At 30.1% G+C, this 17,783-nt stretch overlaps 2 protein-coding genes across 4 annotated transcripts; one reads left to right on the top strand and one right to left on the bottom strand.

Moving 5' to 3' along the window:
• Window positions 1–124: 124 nt before the first annotated feature.
• LOC123194988 (TBC1 domain family member 13-like) lies at window positions 125–3,398 on the bottom strand. 3 transcript variants are annotated; one of them, XM_044608515.1, is made up of 9 exons: window positions 2,924–3,398; window positions 2,686–2,778; window positions 2,033–2,137; window positions 1,732–1,929; window positions 1,545–1,643; window positions 1,204–1,332; window positions 872–1,051; window positions 569–685; window positions 125–440 (listed from the first exon to the last, which is right to left on the bottom strand). In XM_044608515.1, the coding sequence occupies exons 1-9, from the start codon at window positions 3,299–3,301 to the stop codon at window positions 261–263; spliced, it is 1,479 nt and encodes a 492-aa protein (XP_044464450.1). In that variant the 5' UTR covers window positions 3,302–3,398; the 3' UTR covers window positions 125–260. The 3 variants fall into 3 exon arrangements, with proteins under 3 accessions (XP_044464450.1, XP_044464451.1, XP_044464452.1); XM_044608516.1 differs by having other exon boundaries at window positions 1,732–1,884; window positions 2,924–3,397; XM_044608517.1 differs by lacking the exon at window positions 1,545–1,643.
• Window positions 3,399–9,895: 6,497 nt separating this feature from the next.
• On the top strand, window positions 9,896–11,051 carry LOC123194427 (ethylene-responsive transcription factor WIN1-like). Its single transcript, XM_044607618.1, has 2 exons — window positions 9,896–10,190; window positions 10,295–11,051. Exons 1-2 carry the CDS (start codon window positions 10,111–10,113, stop codon window positions 10,803–10,805), a joined length of 591 nt encoding a protein of 196 aa, XP_044463553.1. The 5' UTR covers window positions 9,896–10,110; the 3' UTR covers window positions 10,806–11,051.
• Window positions 11,052–17,783: the final 6,732 nt, after the last annotated feature.

Raw genomic sequence — 17,783 nt, 5'->3', positions numbered from 1 at the left:
TACCAACAAGGGTACGGAAAAGGGGCATGTCTATCTAGCATCACTCTGTGATAGACCTGAGTATAGATGGTTACTCACAATTGAGTTGAATCCTGATTCCAGGCCAGAAAAGAAGGAAAATGAATTTTCCTTTAAAAACTAAATTTAAAATTTCTTTTTGTTAGAATGTACAAACTCAAGCTATAAAGGTTCATAATTACAAACCCTGTTACAATTAAGAGAGGAGTTTGTAGACACAAGGTGCTTTTACAGCAAGAAATTTACAGAGACAAGCTATAGGAAGATGTATAGGGACTCAGATCCCTGGCTACCTGAAGAAGGTGTTCTATGTTAATTTCAGGATAGTGTTGTAAAAGCTTTAAATTAGCTGCAAAATCACCACTCAGAAGCCTGCTTCGTATGCACAACAGCATTGCACAGCAGACTCGTAACAGCATATCCTGCATAAAGTGGAGCTTGCTATCAATAAATCAGTTCATTCAGATGGGTGTTATTTTATCTATAAAAGAAAATAAATTAGTGAAACAAAACTACACTAAGAGAGCCAAGCTTGGAGAGAGAGAGAGACCTGGACACCAAAAGGATTACTCAAAAAAGAATCCCAAATTCTTAAGATGGAATGGAAATTGAATTCTTGAGTAAGTAGCAATGTGATCCACCTGAAAGCATAGAATTGCGGCTTAACCTGCTCATTATGATGCAAGGTATGAGTTTTTTATGAATTCAAGAAAGCAAGTTGATGAAAATGTTGTGAAGCAAGAAACCATGAAAGCAGGAGTCAAGACACTTAGGCATCTGATCAAAATACTGACTCAGTGTGTATTAAATATCCAAAAAGATATACTCTATAATCCCATTGAATTCAATTTACCTTATTTTTTATTTCAAGATGGTGCCACAATTCCTCGTTGTTAGCTTTTAATAACTCTGACAACCGGGAAAGAGTTGACAGGATACCAACAGCACTGTGATCCATTTGTTGACAAAAGTGATCCACTGAGTCACTCAAGAGTCGAACAAAGCAAGAGAAACTATCTGCTTCGGCGTTTACCTGTATGATGAAACAAAATGGAACAAGGTTTAGAACTGTAGGTTCTATAAAACATTCCATGTGGGTTTAAATTCAACTCAAAAGGCATTATTCTTCAAAATTAGCATGACCACCCTACCACAAGATATTTAAGAACATTGTATAATTCTTACAGCATTCTGTTCATCAGGGTCAGCACTGAAAACATAGTATAATGGTGCCAAGACTTCATTCATGCCTTGAACATAGCGAATAGCAGGATTTAGTTTTGAAAATAGGAGAAGAATATTCCTCATTGCTTCCTGAAGATAAAAATGCATCACATCATTTGGTCTGAAAGAGCTTTTATTTACTTTTGCAATGAGAAGTGTCAGTGAGATTTCTTCCTTTGACTACATGTTGGGACAAGCTTGTAGCACCATGAAGATAAATAAGAAGTTGCTTTTGTAGTCTATCTCGAAAAAAGAAAATCATGCTGCTAATGTAAAATGTCAGGGGGTAGAGGGGTATATACCCTATTTTTCCTACTGAATGATGTTTCACCTGAGAAGAATTTCATGTCAGGATGTGTACGCTGTAAATCACGGTCTATCTGTTCTGATATCTCTGTATGCTAGATACATGTATTTATTTTGACAAACATCAGCTCAGGCTTGGCAAGAGAAATTCAAGACACATCTTGAAGTGGAATAAAGACATACCTCAAAGTGCTGATTCCAAACGCTAGCCTTACCAAGACTCAAAGGATGGTCCTCTTGAGAAATTTCATGTCGCCTAAGTAGTCCATCAGCATCATTGTCAGCACTGTGTTCATTGGACTTTAGTGATTCATCTTTAATCCTTGTCAATTCTGACTGTCTAGATTTAAGATTTTGATTAGTGACAGTCACCATTAGGCACTAACCAAAAGCAATGCACCTCATTTCATCAATAAGAAATACTTGTACTATTAAATTAAGGAGTCTATTCACTGGGTTATGTGCAAGGTGACTAGCATCTTACAGGACTCAACAGAAGTTCCTGTTTTAGCTTGGAATGTTTTTCTCGATTCTCCCTCAGCTCCTTTTCCCATAAGTCGTGCGAAGGAGGTAAGTAACCCAAGAGCAGCTGCTAGCATAAAAAGTGCTGGAAAAATGAATAAAAAATCTAAAACAGCAGATAACAGTTAAATTGACATCGAGATGATAGGCAATAATCCACTATTGACAGTTCTTTTTTATTGCATTTTCTTTTTTCCTAAGCACTTACATTGTAGCATTCTGCAAATCTCATCTGCTTACATATGCTGAATTAACGAAACATCCGTAAACAACAGAAAATTTCATAAAAAAGAATCATATTCTTTGGGGCTTCAGGATTTTTTCTGGGCCTGTGCCAGGTTAGCATTGGTTTTTATGGTAGTTTGTTAAGTAATGTAAATTTCTTCTATCAGCTGCCATCTATTATCCCCTCAAACCTCACTCGAGCATTTTCCAATGCTCTGTATTTTCGACTTAATTAACAAAACAGTTGGCACCAATGGTAATAAGAATTAAAAAAACTGAACTCTCAACTCCATCTTTAACTGTTCCTTTAGAAAATTCTTCCCAACAGTTGAAAGAAGAAACACCAAATAAGAAGCAATAAAAAAAAAAAAAAGATAAAACTTTACATACCTTCCAAACTGTTGCACGCAAGCCTCCTCCCTCAGGAAGCCCTGTGTCAGCAATTCTCTGCAACTTCTCCAAATTTATCTCCTTTTGAGATAACTGCCCACACAATATTAACAAAAATGAATATAATTCACAAACAACCAAATTGTTTCTATGGGAAATATAACAATGCTCATCTACCGAAAAAAACCCTAGCTGTTACTTTTTTATTTGAGTAAATTAAAGCTTTTTAATTTCTCACCTCATATTCAAGATCAGACCTTTTGTCATCCGCTGCAATAACTTCCTTAACCGAAACCAGGCCCGCCCCTTCCTTTTCAGCTCTCTGCCGGACCCCTGACTCACGTTGTTCTTCCATCTTCTTAGCATAATCGACCTCATTCTCCTCGCCCGACACGCACGTGTTTGGTACTAAAATCTCGAGCTCTTCACCCACCTCAAATGCCGAATCCGATTCTCCGGAAACCAAGCTCCCGAGCCGATCAGGAAACACTCGCTGCGCTTTATCGGGGAGCTTCAGTTTGTCTTTGAGCATTGTGGTATAATGAACCAGTGGGGACTGAATCAAAGAAGGTAACTCGGGAGATTTGAGTTGATGAGTTTTGTGTAGCGGTTTCATCGGAGGTCATGAAAAGATTAAAACAAAAAGAGAGAGAGAAAAAAAAAGGTAGCTTTACTTTCAAAAAATCGCGACTCGGGGTCTGCAACCCAGTGCGTAACCGTTCGTCGTTGTTTTCTGAGTAGAAGAAGACCGGTAGTTATTACAGTTGAATGGTAGGTGGGTCCAATTTTTTGCTTAAGCCAATCGTTTCGTGACAGATCATCAAATGCTTCAAGGTAGCTTCGCCTTAAAAAATCTCTTTTGAAAACGGTTTAAATTCGATCAGATTTGGTCAGTGAGGATAAAAGAAGGCCAACCACTTTAAAGAGGGAGGCCCAATAATAAAGGGCCCATTAACACAATCAGGCTAATCCTTGGGCTCCAAATCTAGAATAAAATTACAATTGGTGTCACTTAAGCCCACCAATTTTGTCCTAAAACCCTAATAATAATTTATTGAAACGTCAAATGACTATTCACCGCGAAAGGTTCGATCAAACGATAATTTTTCACTTTTTAATTTTTAAAAAGCTGAATTTTCACCTGTAACCACTCTAGGGTTATAATACTATTCTTTTTTCCATTTTTTTTTTCTCCCCGCCTCTGCCTTTTCTTCATGAGAAACTAGAAATATATGAAAAAGGTCATGAATAAATGTATTTGGGGAATGTCAGGGAGCCAAAATTGAAGTGGAAATCTGTAATTGGATTGAGGAGCAATACTGTACTTGCGTCTACATGAAAATACAGTATAATTTATGGATTAATTTAGAAGATAATTTATTTTCTTTATTAATGGTTACACACACAGTGATTTCAAATTAAAGCATTGCATGATGTGCATGCAAATTAAATACGGTCAATTTCATCGTCAGTCTCAGCTGACCAGACCATCCAATTTATCTTGAAAATTTGTTCCTTTTGAGTTTTGATAATCTAGAGTTTCGGTTTGTATAGAGTCTCGATATTCAGTTCTAAATTAATCAATTCAAAATTTTCACATAAATAATTATACTATATTTGAATTCTAACCTTTTATGAATAATCTTTTCACTTAATTATTCAAACTAACTTTTGAAATTTATCTTGAAAATTTATTGTTCTAGAAATCAATGCATGATAATAGATTACATCTCGATCATTTGAATCTTTTTAAGGCCAAATGACCATTTCCCACCCAATGTTTGAAGAATGACTGTCCACCCGTAAAGTTAAAAAAAAAATCAATTTCCCACTCATTTGTAAAAATCAACTGTTAAAATGATATTATGGCCCCTCTCTGAGGGATTACAAATCCTTTGAGCTACCCCTTGGGGCGGATTGCTTTTATTGGGTTTGGTTATTCTCTTCTTCTCGGCTTATCTGATGTTTCCAAGGGACCACATCCAGACTACAACACTTGTATATATTCAGTATATCGTTTAAATAACAAGTGGATTGAAAATGGCTTCTGTTTTCCAGTTCCTTCGTTTCATTTTCAGTCTCCTGTTCGCCGGAGATGTGTTTTCTGAAATGGACCACAAAGTCTCTATCTTGCACATGTAATACTAGGTTCAGGTTCGTTTGTGTATATTTTATATGGTTTTCTATATAAACGTCATTGTCATATGCATGTGAGTTTGCTTTCTATACTTTTCTTGTATTCAATACCTTTACGTGGTTCATCACAATACCAGACATTTTAAAAAAAAGTAGTAATAGATCATCTAAAGTCAGGCGTGATCGTCATGATGAAGTAAAATGTTTTTTGCTGGAACCCTAATCTTCTCCTCTGCAATCTTTTAACAGGATGCTTATATGGCTTGGAGATTAATTAAGAATGTACGTAGAAAATAGTGGTAGAATGAATCAGAGGCATGTTACAGAAACAGTAAATTTAATTCCATGTCTTTGGAAATTACAATAGAAAATTTTCCCACCCAAGGTTTGGAAATTAATTTACTCTCTCTTCGCGGGCAACCACATCTCTCTCTGTTGTCCGGGTTTCCAACCTCACTCCTGCACAATGAAACAGGGGATGACAATGACGACGAAACGCTCTCTATATTGCTGTGATTTTCTTCACCAGAAATGAGCTTAAGCGGGGTTGACATTGGCTTAGTTTCGAGCAGAGAAGATGGTCGAAGATGGAGGAATCTGATCGCCAGAAGAGAATGTAAAGATCGTTGGAGGTGAAAAAAAATCTTCCAAGGGGCCGCTGCAATAATAGAAAATTGAAAGAAATGAATAAAAAAGTTATCTTTTAAAATAGGAAAATATGAGATTAAGGGTTCAAAACTAATATGAAAAAAACAAGTAAAATACATTGAAAATAGTGATAGAATGATTAGAGTCATATTATTACAGTAATAGTAAATTCAATATAAGAGTAATTAAAATTGTCCTACTGAAAGTTTGGTGCAAAAACCCTTTCCCCCAGTAGTTTTCATTAATAACATTTTCCCACCCAAATGATAATTCCGTTAACAAAAATATTTTTGTTGATATAAAATTACCTAGATGCCCTTAATTTGTAGTTTGACTTATCTAATTTAACTTTTTTTATTAGATTTTTTGCTTAGTTAATATTATTATGATTAAAATATCCTTCAACTATGAAAAAGACAGTCATAACATAAGAGGAAAATAAAAAATCATAATGGTTTCAAAACATATAATTAATTAATCTCAATTATGATAATATTTTCTCAATTCTCAATTGAAATAGAATAACAAATTGAGGAAGAAGATATTATTGAAATGCTATATTAATTTTTTATGTTTACGAAAATTCCCAACAAAAATATGTGAATTCTATCAAATGCCATTTACAGCTATGCAACAATTTACATCAATGGTTTCAATTTTTCAAATAATTTGCAAATCCTTATCATGTCGAAAGTGAGTCTATAAGTAAGTAAGGGAATGACCATGACATGAGTTAGAAAGGGTGGGTGAAAGCAATATGTAAACTGTTTAAGAGGCTCGAGCACATGCACAATAATTTTTATGAAAACACATAACAAGTTTTATTATTGATTGAGACCAAAATCTCATAATGTACATCTTTTCTAAGTTTTTTTTTTAGGTCATAAAGCCATGTTTAGAACCTAATCCTGTAGCACACATGTGAGCTTAGAGTTCTCTTCTCCTAATATATGTGTGAAACTTATCTGAAAGTACATTTGTGGGCCTAGGATACCTACATGTTCCATATATTTTCATAGATTTTTACGAACTCCACAAAAATATATATTAAACATAAATGTTTTATTTATAAATAAATAAAATTATATATATTTATTTTAGATATATAAATATATATATACTTGATATATGTTATTGTGTAATTAAGTAATTTTAAATTAAAAATAAAATAATACTCAATTACGTAATAATACACATAAATATATAAATATAGTATTACTCTTTATAAATATGTTTTCATATAAGGGTTGTTGCAAATGAATACTCGTGAGATGCTCTCCAATATTTTAGCTAAAATAGATGTATCTATGTAACATCAAATGGTGAACACAAACATTATAATCGAATTACGTATCATATTGTATTATATGATATGATTTTTAAAAAATAAAATAATAAAATATCAATAAAATAATAAAAAACATAATTGATATTTCATTATTTTGAAAATATAATAAACACCATTAAAAAATTAAAATTTCTCATATACACCTTTAGAACATTGTTATTTTCTCCAAAAAATATATTAATCTGTTCATTGATAATAAGTATCATATCATATGATACATTTATTATATCGTATCAATTCGTCAAAAGTTTGATATGTATTGATTAATGGGAAACCCAAAGGTGATATTAAAGAGTGAAAATTAAATTGGTAGGAAAGGAACCAGACTTGTATAGAAAGCTTGATATCTCACGTGGATCTTACCAGGTCCAGGACTACACATACAATGGAGTTGGTAAATCAGAGATGCACATATATGTGACAATTCACCGGTCAAACCGGTTGACCAAAACAACCATGCAGCCAATATTATTTTATTTTTCAAAAATTCAAAACTCATTTCCCAGAGTAGTTAGTTAACAATTAATGTACGAAAATCAAGACTCAGGCAAGTAAAGTAGGCGAGCTCCGGCGATTAGTCAGCCTAATAAGGTAACAATATTTGCATCTTACAAGTTAAACATGTAGCTATCAGTATTTTATGATATGATTAAGATTGAAAATGAGTCAAGCAGAGCCCAAACACAGTCAGACTAGTTTTGGATTGGGTTTGGCTCAGGTTTCGTTCGGATTCACCAAACTCACTTAATTATATATTCATAATCGAGTTCATGTTCATTATCTTATACTCATGTTCAAGCTCGTTTGAGTTAAATTTATTTCAAGTCTGAACAAGTTCGTTTTGAATCCAAACATATCTTTAGGTAGGGCTAAAAACGACATCCTTTACTAAGGGTTCAACCGAACGGTGCTTGGCTCGCGAGTTGAACACGACTCTAACTCAAGTTCGGGCTAGAGTTCGTTTTTGGTTTTACTTTCTAGCTCGTACTCGGATTTGTATTCGTTGTTTCAAACTCATTCGAGCTCAAACAAGTTCATTTCAAATCTAGCCTCAGATATGATATAAATGAAAAATGATATGTATTATAAGTTATATTAAATTAATATAATATAGTACTAGATGAATTGTATAATACAATACATATTATTAATACGAATCGATATATTTTTTATTTATAAAAAATGACAAAATAATAAAAAAATATATGAAAAATTTAAAATTTAAGAGCGTTTATAATATTTAATAATTTATTATTATTTTATCTTTTAAAAAATATACCATATAATAAAATATATGATACTCAATCTAAAATATTAAATTTTTAATATATAATACGATATACTATATGATTAGCATGATTAAATGTTACCCTTCTGTTCTGGCAAGCGGCTCTGCTAGTTTGGTTGTTTAGGGCAAACGAGTAACAATTAATAAGCATAAAGAATCTGAGTACGAATATTAAATCATATTAAAAAAGACGTCTAAAGCTTATATGGCCACATCTTAAGCGACTGCAACTTTTTCTTTATTGCTTTCGTGGAACGAGTTAAGATCCCGCCAACTTGACCGCTTAATGTAGAGAAATGAAATTGTTTGATTATGATGAATCAGTTTGTATGTGACAGATTACGATTTGGCAACAAATTAATTGATTGATTTTGATGCATTTGTCTGAGCTTGACTGTATTATTAATTAATCCTTAGTTTTCCATAAGCTACAGGATCGCTCTCAGATTATTTGCGGGCTATCATCTTGAGTGTTCTCCAAGTCATCTTGAGTGTTTAAATTATTAAATCGATTAAATCATTAGTCTATTAATCGATCTCATAATTATTAAACTAGATAAATAAAAAATTTGAATTTAGAATGTGAAATTTGAACCTATACCTATAGTCACTTTTCCCTGGTTTTGGACAAACTAAGCTCCAGCTTCAGTGATTGGAATGGATGCCCTATTTCTCTATTTATTATTTCTTGAAAAAGGAAATAATTAATTTTCCGTTATATATTCTGTATTATCTTAATCAATTTTAAAGAGTGTTTGGTATTGTACTGCCTTTAAATAAAACGATTTAAATATTGCAAAGGAATTTTGCAAACCCAAACCTAGGAAAACATGATTTAAGTACACACAACTTTGACATTCTTCTGTGAAATACTAGCACATGTTGTGCATTGTTTTTCATTTATTCATATTAAATTATTTCTGAGATATGTTGTGCTTTCTTTGGGTAAAAGAAACCCTTGAAATCATAGTTGAATCACGTATTATATTGTAGATTAAAAATTTAATTTTTTATATTATATATTATGTCTTATATCTTATCATAAAATACATCTTTTAAAAAATAAAGTAATAAAAATTTTAATTGATAAGTCATTATTTTAGAAAATATCATAAATACTCTGAAAATTTAAAATTTTTCATATACATCTTCACTACATCATCATTTTCTCTAAAAATATATATTAATCTATATCAATAATATATATTATAATAAGAGATGTATTATATCATTTGATACTTTATTATATTGTATTAATTCGATATATTTTAGAATACGTATTGTTTTTTTTATATATAATATTGTATATCATAAGATACATATAACCATGTCTAGAATCATATTTGATCATATAAAATATAAAAATGATCGATTAACATCAACCCATGGTAGCTACATTGCCATAGATGAGATCTCTTTTAAATTTGTTGAAACCATTGCATTGACTAGTCTCCATATGATTTGTTTAACAAAGAAACATCTTCCCATCAGCTCAAGGCATTGTTTAGGAAATATCTCTTTCGGTGGCAAAAGTAGAATGGTAAATCTACTAAATCACCAAGCAAATAGAGAGTAATAGGCAGGTTAGTTCTTGGTTCGATAGAAATTAATAAAAAGGCGTCTGTGAATGTTTGCTGAGATTTAGTTTTATCAAATGCATAAATGTCACTTTTTCTCTCTAATGTTCACATGGAAGATGGCACAAGGAAGCATAAAAGCCACGGTTGTTTGCAAGAGGAGGCCCATTCATTAATTGGGTAGGTTTGGGAGTTTTAAGAAACATGTAGGTGATTTCGTTTATTGCAAGCTGCTTCAATATGTACGACTTACTTTCGCCGACAATACACTATATCAGTTATGCCCTTCACTCATCATCTCTCTATATCTTCATCATCATCATCTCTGAGCCATTCTGTACTTCATTCATCATCTGTATATCTTCAAGCCCTCTGGAGCTTGTACTTAACTGTCTCTCTCACTATCTCCCTCTCTCTCTCTCTTCAAAATGGTGCAATCAAAGAAGTTCAGAGGTGTCAGGCAGCGCCACTGGGGCTCCTGGGTTTCTGAGATTCGCCACCCACTACTGTAATGAGATCCTTCAACCGAATTTTCCTTACTCTATAAACGTACAAATTATTCTTTTTGTTCGCCAAAGCATTTTATCCTTTAAGTTTTTGTTTTTTTTACAGGAAGAGGAGGGTGTGGCTGGGCACATTCGAAACAGCGGAAGAAGCTGCTAGAGCCTACGATCAAGCTGCAATCTTAATGAGTGGACGAAACGCAAAGACGAATTTCCCAATAATACAAACACCAACCGGAGACCCTAAACCTAGTCAAAGTTCAACCTCGGCACCCGCAAATGATTTATCAGAGCTTCTGCACGCCAAGCTTCGGAAATGCAGCAAGGCACCATCGCCTTCTATGACTTGTTTGAGGCTTGACACAGAGAATTCTCACATCGGAGTGTGGCAAAAGCGGGCAGGCCAGCGCTCTGACTCGAACTGGGTCATGACTGTGCAGCTTGGAAAGAATAATGCAGATGATGTATCAAGAAACACATTGCCTTTGGGCGCTGAGTCACAAGAGATAACAGGGCCCCCACTCAAGGGAAAAATGGATGAAGAAGAGATAATCGCTATGCAAATGATAGAGGAGCTTCTTCATCGGAATTGTCCGGAAGACGGTGGATTTTATATCTAGTTTCATGGTGTGATGATAAAGTAAAAGTAATGTATAGAACTACATGTGATCACTTTCTATATGTTAATATGTCTGAACTTACTGTATAAGCATACAGTGAGCCAAAGGGAATGTTTTGGGGTATATACGTATGGGGATAAATATTTTATATAGAAATAAGAATATCAATGTAATATAGGGTTAGATAATGTATTATTAATTGGTGGTGTGACACAAAAATAATGGAAATTGACAAATTGTGTATAATTGTTTCTATTCATAGATATTGTTTGTTTTATATAGTTTTTATTTCTTATGGTTGTTTCATGAGTACTCAGTTATTCTGGGTTTCAAATTAGCCAAGGTTCTTCAATTAGCTTGAGCTTCCCACAATGGACTTTTTCATTTCTTCCTTGTTTATTCATGGCTACCAGCGGACTGTGGAAGATGGTTTGTTTAGTCCTGGTTCCAAGTCTTTTTTTTTTTTTTTTTCCTTTTTGGAAAAGTATTAATTAATTTATGATGCCTTCAAGTTGGGGTATCTCAAAAGAGAATAAATTGACTCCTGTGTCCAAATGTTATCTAGCAGTAGGTACAATAATATTATATATATAAATAAATTGTATAAACACATTTTTTCTTTCTCACCTTTATAAATCTAGTATTCCTTGTTAGTACGTATTATAAATAAAATTATGTATACAAATAAATTATGTAAACTTATATGATTGATTATATTTTCCCTCTCTTTATAATCATCCTTATAACATCAAATTATATAAATAATATTTTATAATTTATTTATTTATATATATAACGTTAATAGAAAATATTTGTACAAGAGAGTCAATTTGTTCTCTTTTTGAGATGCCCCAACTCACAAGGCATGATAAATTAATTAATTTTCTTAATAGAGCTTTTTAATTAAATATGTGAGGGACACAAAAATAGAACTTTGAGCATAATTTTGATGCAAGCAATATTATAAATATCATTATTTTTAAAAATATCATAAATATTTTTAAAATTTTATTATTATTTTTATATATTTATATTATATTATTATTTTTAAAATATATATATTAATTTATAACGATAACATATATTAAATTATATAATATATTTATTATATTATTTTAATTTGATAAATTTTTTAATATATATTATTTTTAATCAAAATCAGTGTGCAGTAAGATAGTGATCATTTAGGTTAAACAGGAATTGAGGCAACAACTCCAATTAATTGCCAGCTGCTGGTTTTTATTGAGTCGAAGTTTGTTAAGTGTCCCATCTTTTCAATAGCAAGAAAAGACTGGACTAGTAATAATAAGACTGATAATGTGAAAGGATTGATTAATTAATTACATGAAAGACTTTACTGATTCTTGTGTGAAGCCTCTTAATAGTCTACGATGAGGTTATCAATCATTCTCAGGTAGATACCGTAATTTGACACTTAAAACCGACTGAAGCATATCTATCATCCATCTCTCAATTCAATTTAACATCATAGTCTTATTATTTTTATTAATTAATTCAATGTACCCTAATGTCCAATCCACTTAGCACAAGCTTTTTATTATCAATTCAATTATTGTACCATAACTACCAACTATAATCCTCGTGATGCATGCATCATGCATAGATTATTGATTTGTATATGAATATAACTCGTATTCAATTTCATTTATTTATAACAACATTATTATTATTATCAGTATTTTATAATATATAATATATATCTTATGATACATAATATAATATAGATAAAAAATAATATATATTATAAAAATATTTAAATTAATACAATACAATATAATAAAACGTATTATATAATATGATACATATTATTGATATAAATTTATATATATTTTAAAAAAAGATAATGTGAACTTAAGTCAGTCGATATTATACACACTTGTTACATTTACATTAATTTATAAATAATATGGTCATCAAGATAATTACATTATCTTATTATCCTAAAATTAAAATGATGTTAACACATAAACAATCACATTATAGTAAACATAAAATTTTTAAGTAACATTATTGTTTACACTCCACTGTGTCGCAATCCAGGGACAATTAAGACAGTTACACTAATTAATTCTCAACAAGTTTTTTTTCTTTTGTCAGAAGAAAAATGTTTTGTACAGTTAATGAAAGAGCACGGGTACCAAAAACAAAGGACCTAACGTGGCTCATTATTCTTCATATAATATACAATTGAGAGTCACCTTCCTCAGAAAACAAATTACGAGCTAGTTGGACAAGTCAGTTCCAGTTTTCATCTGTCTTTTCTAAAGAATTTATCGGAATTAAATGTGAAATGAAAGTGTCAGCAATAATTAGTACAAAATTAAATTAATATAGGGATAATTAATTAATTAATTAAAATAGTCGTTTTCGGTTGTCCGTAATCATGGGTCAATTATTATTTTTGATCAACGTATTTGAGTTCAATAAAAATATCTCGGAATATAATATGATAGTTGATTTATTTTGACCCATTTCAATACTAGCATACCTAACGTGTATTTGTTGTCATCTCACATGCCACTTATCTTATCATAGATCTTAACATCATGAAGGGATTTTTTATGCACAAAATTAAAAATAAATAAATAAATAGAAGTTAGTATATATATATATATATATATATATATATAGATATAGTTGATATTCACCTTTTTTTTATTTTGATAATGAAGAATTTATTCTAATTTCACTACTTCTTTAAGATTAGACCAATCATATTAAGTAGTTAAAATTTTAATTTAATGATCGATCTTATAACCATTATATTAGATAATTTAAAAGTTTGATTTTAAAAATTTTCAAAAGAAATTTGAACTTATGTATGACATCTTATATATGAAATATCTTCTATTGTCACTCAAGCTACTCGTTGAAGACAATAATCACTTTTTTATTGTTTAGGGTGTAGAGATTTATATTTGTTTGAATTGTAATAAAGATGTAATGAAAATGGGTTTAAGGTTTTCAATACTAGGGTTTGTTTGAGAGATTTAGATTGATTTGATCTTTTCATTGTTGTGTTGTGAGTAATAGATATATGTATGTGTAACTTGCATACATATGTCTAAAAAATTATGCTTGTTGTGCTTGACAAATTTCAGTTAGTGCCCACTTTCACATGTTCCTAGTTTGATTGACGGGCATACTGAAAAAGTTGTAAAGATGTTATACTATGTGTAACTTGCATACATATATCTAAAAAAGGTAAATTTTAGAAAGACCTTTTTTAGCCAAGTATGTGTAGTGTGTTTGCACTATGCACCCTTATTGTAAGGTTATGCCCCGTAATGAATCTTGACCAAGCCTGTAAAGATATCTTTCATATATAATCAAACTTTACACTTCATTATCTTATCACTTTGAAAGTATAATCATAAAAGAGATCACTAAAACACAATAAATTGTATGAACTTTAATTACTATAAAAATGAACTTTTTAGAAATATATAATTTACTACGTCTCTAAACTTAGGGAAGAATGTCATCCTATAAAACTCTATAAAAAATCTCGTATTACCACATTTCAAAAGAGAAGTTATAATGTTCTAATACCTTAAAATTGACATTTAGTAATTGAATAATAAATTATTAGTTAGAGTTGAAGTTTCAACTGTCTTTTTCTTGATAATTAATTTGTTAATGAGATATAATATCATACGATGAATTATATATTTTAATGATCTGTCGATTATCCAACTTTAACGCCAGCAACCTTTTTGGTTTTCTTTGTATTTTCACCGTATTTTCATTGGTTTGTTGTCAAACAAATTCATACGGTCAATTGGCAATAAAATATATTTGTCTTCACTTAGAAAGGGTGACAGAGTAACTTTACTATGTGGCTTAAGACATATGACCTAACTAGGGACATGAATTTGACCAAATGTGCATCTATGAATTGATGTTATTAGCATTGTAGAAAAATGTCACAAGTTATTTCACATTGCCTAAGTCGGCAGCAAGTTTTTGGATGGATGGAGAATAAATAGTATTGCCGGCCCTAAAATTAACTTTGGAGGGCAGTTAAAGGGGGCTTTAATTTCTCCTTACGTACAGTAAAATTAGACGAAAAAAAGGGGACCAAAAATTTGAAGTCCTAAAAACGAGACACTTTTGTCAGAATAGTAGTTGCTTAATCTTAAATTTATCTGCCTTCTTTTCTGCATTTATACTCGTCAACATCTTATAAGGCTGTCTTTTTCATTCTTAATTTCTCTAAATTAATACTCACAAATATCTTCACATTAAAAAAAATAATAAATAATTTTTTTGCCTCATCATCAAACAATAGAAGCATACCCTTGAGACTAAATTTGATTTAATAATTTATAGGCTTAGAATTATAGAATAGGGGTGGGCAGGCAGGGTGTCCAGAGGCAAAGCATGTGATAATGTCCATGTAGGGCACAATTTGAGCTATAAATCACTTAGATTTTGGACCACATTGTAGTTAATTATTGTTATTAATTTCTAGGCCAGTTGAATAATTTGACTGGGGATGGAGGACCACGGTTGTCATTATCCTTAATTAACATTACAAAATTGAAAACACCTAAACCTCTAAAGGCTAAATTCCCTTTGCTTGTAAGTTATTGCATAAAACAAATTTACTTAATTAGCTGTATAAGTTAGGTCATCTTTATAAAAAAAATAAAAATAAAAATGAATTAATGAAAATGACACTTTCATTTATCCTTGGGTCAACATTCTTCTCTGTGAAAAGCCATTAGATGAGCACCCAGTTTCATGTGTTTTGTTTGTTCAAGCCCAACTTGTGTAGACTGCAAATGGCTCAGCATAATGGGCTGGGTACTGTCTCTACCAGACTAACAGCAGAGAAATAATATTTGCAGTTTATTAAGGAAAATTAATTTACCAATAAAATTATATATATATACCTCCCTATTTTAAATATATAAACACACACATATATATATATCATTATATAATTAAATAATTTTGAATTAAAGATAAAATAACACTTAATCATGTGATAATACGTATAAGTATATACATATTTATATACTCAAAATGGGTATACATAATATTGCTCTTAATTTATTTGTATCCACTAACTATTTTTTAAATTATTGGAGGTGATCAAGGGTCAATGAAGCATAAACAAGGTGGAAGCTATGACAAGTATGAAAACCAATATAAAATATAGTTCAAATAGCAGTTGCCACCTTTTAAGTTTTAAAAGTTTATTTTTTAACCTATCCGAGTTATATGGTATTTTTAATAGTTAAAAAGTATCTCTATTATTTTATATAACATATATGACTGATACATTTTTCAGCCACCATTTTGGCAAATATTTGTTGTTGTATGCAAATAATTGAAAGAAAATTTAGTGGCTAGTGGAGAGAAAATTAGATATAAGATAATAATAATAATTAGAGTAAAGAGAAAATTGATATTATTTTATCTTTAATTTAAAATTATTTAATTATATAATAATACATTATTTGTATATCTAAATTATACATAAAAAAAAACATAGAAATATAATTTTATTGTAAACTATATTGTATTAAAAATATAAACTCTATCCAGCGATATGTTTTTAAATTTAATTTCATGTAAAAAGTGTTTGTATAAAAATATATAAACTATATTAAAAAATATAATAATATAAAATATTTTTTAAAAAATATTTAAAATATAATATAAAATTTATAACCATAATCCAAGCATCCTAAACCATGTTATAAAAAATGAAAAAGTGTTAAATTATATTAAAAAGCATAATGACATATGGGCATTTCAGTTTTTTAAATTACTTTTGAAAAACATAAAAATTAATTCAAAAAAATTATGATGAGATGCACTAGGGCTTTTCATTCAATCATTTTTAATTTTAAAATATAAACATGACAGTAGAATGAATGTAAGATAAGGCATTTGTTAGTAAAGGAAAAAAATATGTTTTATTTTAATTAACAATAATATATAAAGCAAAATTGAATATGAAAACTGTCATTTCAAATCAAAACTTAAATTTTCTAGTTACATTTATTGAATTGAGATTGTATGGACACAAAATATAATTAAAATTTAATAAGTTTTATAGATACATAAAGAAATGAAATGTTGAAAATGTAATTGATTTTTTTTTTTTGGGTTGATAATACTGTATTTTATTTTTATAGATTAAAATCATAAATCAAATTGGATAAACCACAATTTTTTCAATTCAAATTGTTTTGAGTTAAAATGAAAAATTGTTTAGTTTGATTTAAGATTTTGACAAACCATTTTTTCAACTTGTTTTGAAAATTTTACTAAAATGAACAAATTTGTGGGATATTAATTAAAATAGTCATTTTTTTTGCCTTTTATACATATATAGTTGTCTTTTTATTTTACTATACAGATATAACTACTTTTCAATTTGACTTTATCTTTGAAAAGAGAAGATTTTAAGATTTTGAATTGATTGGTTTGATTGGCCCGATGGGTTGGCCAATTGGCTATGGTCGGTCCTCAGTCAACCAATTTAAAAAAAAAAATTGATTGATTGAATATTTGACCGGTCAATTAACTATCTGACCAACCTTTTTACTATTAAAATTGTCAAAAAAATTTATATTTTTATCTTATTTTAGCTCATATTTAAGTTTTGACTTAATAAATGAGTAAATAAATTTTATGTGTTACTAATGAATTTATTCTTAATTAAATAAATTTTAACTAAGTAAATATAAAATATAAAATTATTTTAAATATTTTATATTTTAAGTTACATATATAATAAAAAAATAATTTCATATATATAAATAAACTATTTTAATTAATATATCCAAATCAGAAGTGCCGCATTTTTTTTCTTCTCATCTTAAAATATCTTCCCTAGTCCCCACACGGACACGTACCCATCGCCACTCCCTCTCGCTTTCTCTCAAGCCACTGCAAATGGAGTCATACTTGGCACGCTTCAACTCCAAGTCGTGAAAA

This window comes from Mangifera indica, chromosome 13, assembly GCF_011075055.1.
Source record: "Mangifera indica cultivar Alphonso chromosome 13, CATAS_Mindica_2.1, whole genome shotgun sequence".
NCBI lineage: Eukaryota > Viridiplantae > Streptophyta > Magnoliopsida > Sapindales > Anacardiaceae > Mangifera > Mangifera indica.
This window is presented reverse-complemented; position numbering and strand designations above follow the sequence as displayed.

Coding starts and splice junctions, on each gene's coding strand:
- LOC123194427 (XM_044607618.1), top strand. CDS start 10,111: ATGGTGCAATCAAAGAAGTTCAGAGGTGTCAGGCAGCGCCACTGGGGC. Junction 10,191..10,294: donor GAGATTCGCCACCCACTACT/GTAATGAGATCC, acceptor TTTTTTTTACAG/GAAGAGGAGGGTGTGGCTGG.
- LOC123194988 (XM_044608515.1), bottom strand. CDS start 3,301: ATGAAACCGCTACACAAAACTCATCAACTCAAATCTCCCGAGTTACCT. Junction 2,779..2,923: donor GGTCTGATCTTGAATATGAG/GTGAGAAATTAA, acceptor TTGTGTGGGCAG/TTATCTCAAAAGGAGATAAA. Junction 1,644..1,731: donor TTTGGAATCAGCACTTTGAG/GTATGTCTTTAT, acceptor ACATGTATCTAG/CATACAGAGATATCAGAACA.